Source organism: Amblyraja radiata, unplaced genomic scaffold (genome assembly GCF_010909765.2).
Source record: "Amblyraja radiata isolate CabotCenter1 unplaced genomic scaffold, sAmbRad1.1.pri scaffold_875_ctg1, whole genome shotgun sequence".
NCBI classification, from domain to species: Eukaryota; Metazoa; Chordata; class Chondrichthyes; order Rajiformes; family Rajidae; genus Amblyraja; species Amblyraja radiata.
The window spans coordinates 41,547-46,278 of record NW_022630875.1 but is presented as its reverse complement, the minus strand read 5'-3'; the positions used below and the strand labels follow the sequence as shown (position 1 = coordinate 46,278).

Below are 4,732 nucleotides of genomic sequence, written 5' to 3'. Positions count from 1 at the left end.
TGACATGGAGTGTGGACAAAGGCCCTTCGGCCCACAATGCCCATGCTTGCCACTGTGTCTATCTACACCGCTCCCATTTGCTTGCATTTAATCCGTAGCTTTCATTATCCTGGCAATTCAAGGGCTGACTGAAAGCTACTGGAATGTTGTGAAAGTAATCTGCATTACCCTCCTTTCTATTCCCACAATCCAATTCCTTGTTCCATATTCCATTTCACATGCCCGTTAATTCCCACTCATTCACCCTCCATGTCAGTACACTACTCCCAATATCATGTGCTCTCATTTTGCCCACTAATCTCCCATGTGGGACATTAAAGGCTTTCTGAAAGTGCAGGTACACTACAATTCCAGAAGATTAGTCAAGCATGATTTCCGCTGCGTAAATCCGTGCGGACTCGGGCCGATCCTGTTACTGCTATCCAAATGTGCCTCTATTTCATCTTTTATTATTGACTCCAGCATTTATCCCACAACTGATGTCAGGCTAACTGGTCTATAATTCCCTGTTTTCTCTCTCCTTCCTTTCTTAAAATGTGGGACAACATGAGCTCCCCTCCTATCCACAGCAACTGATCCTGAAACTATAGAACATTGAAAAATTATCACCAACGCACCCACAATTTCTAGAGCCACTTCCTTAAGTACCCTGGGATGCAAACCCTCAGGCACTGGGGAGAAGGCAGGAGAATGGAGTTGAAATTGTGAGCAAGATTAGTCATGATTGAATGGCAGAGTAGACTTAATGGGCCGAATGTTCTAATTCATCTAGTATGAATTATGAGATAGCAGAGCGGGTTTGTATGAGGGATGTTGGAAAAATATAGGAATTGATAAAAGTGGCATTTTCGCAAATATATCGCTGCCAATGTTGTGACTGCAGTTTCATTGAACAAGATTGAAACATAACCCCTGACCTTCAGAAATAACACGATGTCTGTTTGATCCATTCGCCCCTGCAGATTTGAGAGTTCCTCCTCAATAGAGTTTAAATTCTCTTGAATGGCTTGAAGATTTTTCTCCATTTGACTTAGAATCTTCTCCTCATCCTCCTTGATCTCTCCGAGAATGCGCTGCTCTTTCTTCACGAGAATCTGGTGCAGTTCAGCAAACTGAGATGTGACGTGAGACTTGAGGCTTTGTGACTGCTCCTGTCAAATGAAAGGTGAAGATTGATCGAATATATTTCTGTATTCTATTTGGTTGTTAAGTAGAAGGTGACCATTTGGCACGTTGATATCTATGCTGTTCCTTAGAATAATCCCATTAATCTCATTTCCTCGCATTTCCCTGAAACACAATGGCCCTCACGTCCACATTAACTCCCACCAACTCACAGATCACCCACCTTCAGCAGCTTCATTACAGCAACCAATTAAACCAACATAGAAATTAGGTGCAGGAGTAGGCCATTTGGCCCTTCGAGCCTGCACCGCCATTCAATATGATCATGGCTGATCATCCAACTCAGTATCCCGTACCTGCCTTCTCTCCATACCCACTGATCCCCTTAGCCACAAGGGCCACATCTAACTCCCTCTTATATATAGCCAATGAACTGGCCTCGACTACCCTCTGTGGCAGAGAGTTCCAGAGATTCACCACTCTCTGTGTGAAAAAAGTTCTTCTCATCTCGGTTTTAAAGGATTTCCCCCTTATCCTTAAGCTGTGACCCCTTGTCCTGGACTTCCCCAACATCGGGAGCAATCTTCCTGCATCTAGCCTGTCCAACCCCTTAAGAATTTTATAAGTTTCTATAAGATCCCCTCCCAATCTCCTAAATTCTAGAGATATAAACCAAGTCTATCCAGTCTTTCTTCATAAGACAGTCCTGACATCCCAGGAATCAGTCTGGTGAACCTTCTCTGCACTCCCTCTATGGCAATAATGTCCTTCCTCATATTTGGAGACCAAAACTGTACGCAATACTCCAGGTGTGGTCTCACCAAGACCCTGTACAACTGCAGTAGAACCTCCCTGCTCCTATACTCAAATCCTTTTGCTATGAAAGCTAACATACCATTCGCTTTCTTCACTGCCTGCTGCACCTGCATGCCTACTTTCAATGACTGGTGTACCATGACACCCAGGCCTCGCTGCATCTCCCCTTTTCCTAGTCGGCCACCATTTAGATAATAGTCTGCTTTCCTGTTTTTGCCACCAAAATGGATAACCTCACATTTATCCACATTATACTGCATCTGCCAAACATTTGCCCACTCACCCAGCCTATCCAAGTCACCTTGTAGTCTCCTAGCATCCTCCTCACAGCTAACACTGCCCCCCAGCTTAGTGTCATCCGCAAACTTGGAGATATTGCCTTCAATTCCCTCATCCAGATCATTAATATATATTGTAAATAGCTGGGGTCCCAGCACTGAGCTTTGCGGTACCCCACTAGTCACTGCCTGCCATTGTGAAAAGGACCCGTTTACTCCTACTCTTTGCTTCCTGTTTGCCAGCAAGTTCTCTATCCACATCAATACTGAACCCCCAATGCTGTGTGCTTTAAGTTTGTATACTAATCTCTTATGTGGGACCTTGTCGAAAGCCTTCTGGAAGTCCAGATACACCACATCCACTGGTTCTCCCCTATCCACGCTACTAGTTACATCCTCGAAAAATTCTATAAGATTCGTCAGACATGATTTACCTTTTGTAAATCCATGCTGACTTTGTCCAATGATTTCACCACTTTCCAAATGTGCTGCTATCCCATCTTTAATAACTGACTCTAGCAGTTTCCCCACTACCGATGTTAGACTAACTGGTCTGTAATTCCCCGTTTTCTCTCTCCCTCCCTTCTTAAAAAGTGGGGTTACGTTTGCTACCCGCCAATCCTCAGGAACTACTCCAGAATCTAAAGAGTTTTGAAAGATTATTATTAATGCATCCACTATTTCTGGAGCTACTTCCTTAAGTACTCTGGAATGCAGCCTATCTGGCCCTGGGGATTTATCGGCCTTTAATCCATTCAATTTACCCAACACCACTTCCCGGCTAACCTGGATTTCACTCAATTCCTCCAACTCCTTTGACCCGCGGTCCCCTGCTATTTCCGGCAGATTATTTATGTCTTCCTTAGTGAAGACGGAACCAAAGTAGTTATTCAATTGGTCCGCCATATCCTTGTTCCCCATGATCAACTCACCTGTTTCTGACTGCAAGGGACCTACATTTGTTTTAACTAATCTCTTTCTTTTCACATATCTATAAAAACGTTTGCAGTCAGTTTTTATGTTCCCTGCCAGTTTTCTTTCATAATCTAATGTCTAATAACATGTAATAACATGTCTGGGAGATGTGGGCGGAAACCGCCCTGGTCACGGGGAGAACATAGAAACATAGACAATAGGTGCAGGAGTAGGCCATTCAGCCCTACGAGCCAGCACCGCCATTCAATATGATAATGACTGATCATCCAGAATCAGTATCCCGTTCCTGCTTTCTCCCCATATCCTGTGATCAGGCATGAGACAGGAAGAAACTGAAAAAAGAGGAAGAGAGATGGGGGTCCAGGGGGCAGCGCTCCTGGTGGCGGTAAAACAAGGCAGCGCCTCCCCTCCCCCCATGCAGAGAATTTTAAATAATTATCAGAATCAGAATCACACTTTGACCGCCAAGTATGTTTTGCAACATACAAAGAATTTCATTGGCCAAATCAGTCATACAATTAAAAGCAACAGGTCACTCAAAAACACATTTTAACATGAACATCCACCACAGTGACTCCTACACATTCCTCACTGTGATGGAAGGCGAAATAAAGTTCAAGTCCCCTCCCTTAGTTCTTCCTCGATCGTTGTACTAGGGAAGCGGTAGAGAGCGGGGGGAAGGGGACATGGCAGCTTCACGTAGACAATACCAGAAATCAGGGTCGAACCGAATTCAACGGAGCAGCGAAACAGCGCAACTAACTTCAGTCTGAAGAAGGGTTTCGGCCCGAAACGTCGCCTATTTCCTTCGCTCCATAGATGCTGCTGCACCCGCTGAGTTTCTCCAGCAATTTTGTGTACCAGCGCAACTAACTAACTAACTACAAAACTACATAACACGATCAGAAATGCCACACAGCAAGGTCTCACCCGGACTTGGGAAATGTTCTGCTTCTGTTGCTCTTCCATTTCCTGGATGGCTGATTTATTTGTTGTCAGTGATTGTATGGATGATTTAACCTGATCCTGGGAATCAGAGAGAAAGGGGGTTAGACAATAAACATTCAACTATACGTTCAAGCAAGTGATCATAGTCGGTTTGCTTTTACCTTGTAGGTTTCAACAGCTTCATCGACCGGCATGAAACTGTGAGACTTGTGTTCCCGCCCAGCTGCACAAATCACACAGATCAGTTTCTTGTCCGTTTCACAAAACAACTTCAGTTCTTCCTGATGTTTGTCGCAGTGATGTTTACTTTCCTTCTCTTCCGTATTCAGGCTCAGTGTTCGAGCTTTCTCAGACAGTCTCGCCAAGGCCCGATTAACTTTGAGGGTGCGGTCTGTAAACTGCTCTCTACATTCCGGGCAGGAGTTTCTCTCCTCCCTGTCCCAACTCTGTGTGATACAGGAGCGGCAGAAGTTGTGCCCACACTCCAGGATAACCGGATCGGTGAAGAAATCCAGGCAGATGGGACAAAGTGTCTCCTCTGTTAAACTCGCGACCTGCTGTTTAGAAGCCATTTTAACTCCTGCCACTTCCTGGTTTGAAACTGCTTTCACTGATTGGGAGCTGCTGAT

The 4,732-nt window shown here is 44.8% G+C and overlaps 1 protein-coding gene across 1 annotated transcript; it reads right to left on the bottom strand.

Annotated features, from left to right (window-relative positions):
* Nucleotides 1–727: 727 nt before the first annotated feature.
* LOC116970430 (nuclear factor 7, brain-like) lies at nucleotides 728–4,732 on the bottom strand. The gene is made up of 3 exons (XM_033017076.1): nucleotides 4,265–4,732; nucleotides 4,086–4,181; nucleotides 728–1,151 (listed from the first exon to the last, which is right to left on the bottom strand). The coding sequence occupies exons 1-3, from the start codon at nucleotides 4,673–4,675 to the stop codon at nucleotides 765–767; spliced, it is 894 nt and encodes a 297-aa protein (XP_032872967.1). The 5' UTR covers nucleotides 4,676–4,732; the 3' UTR covers nucleotides 728–764.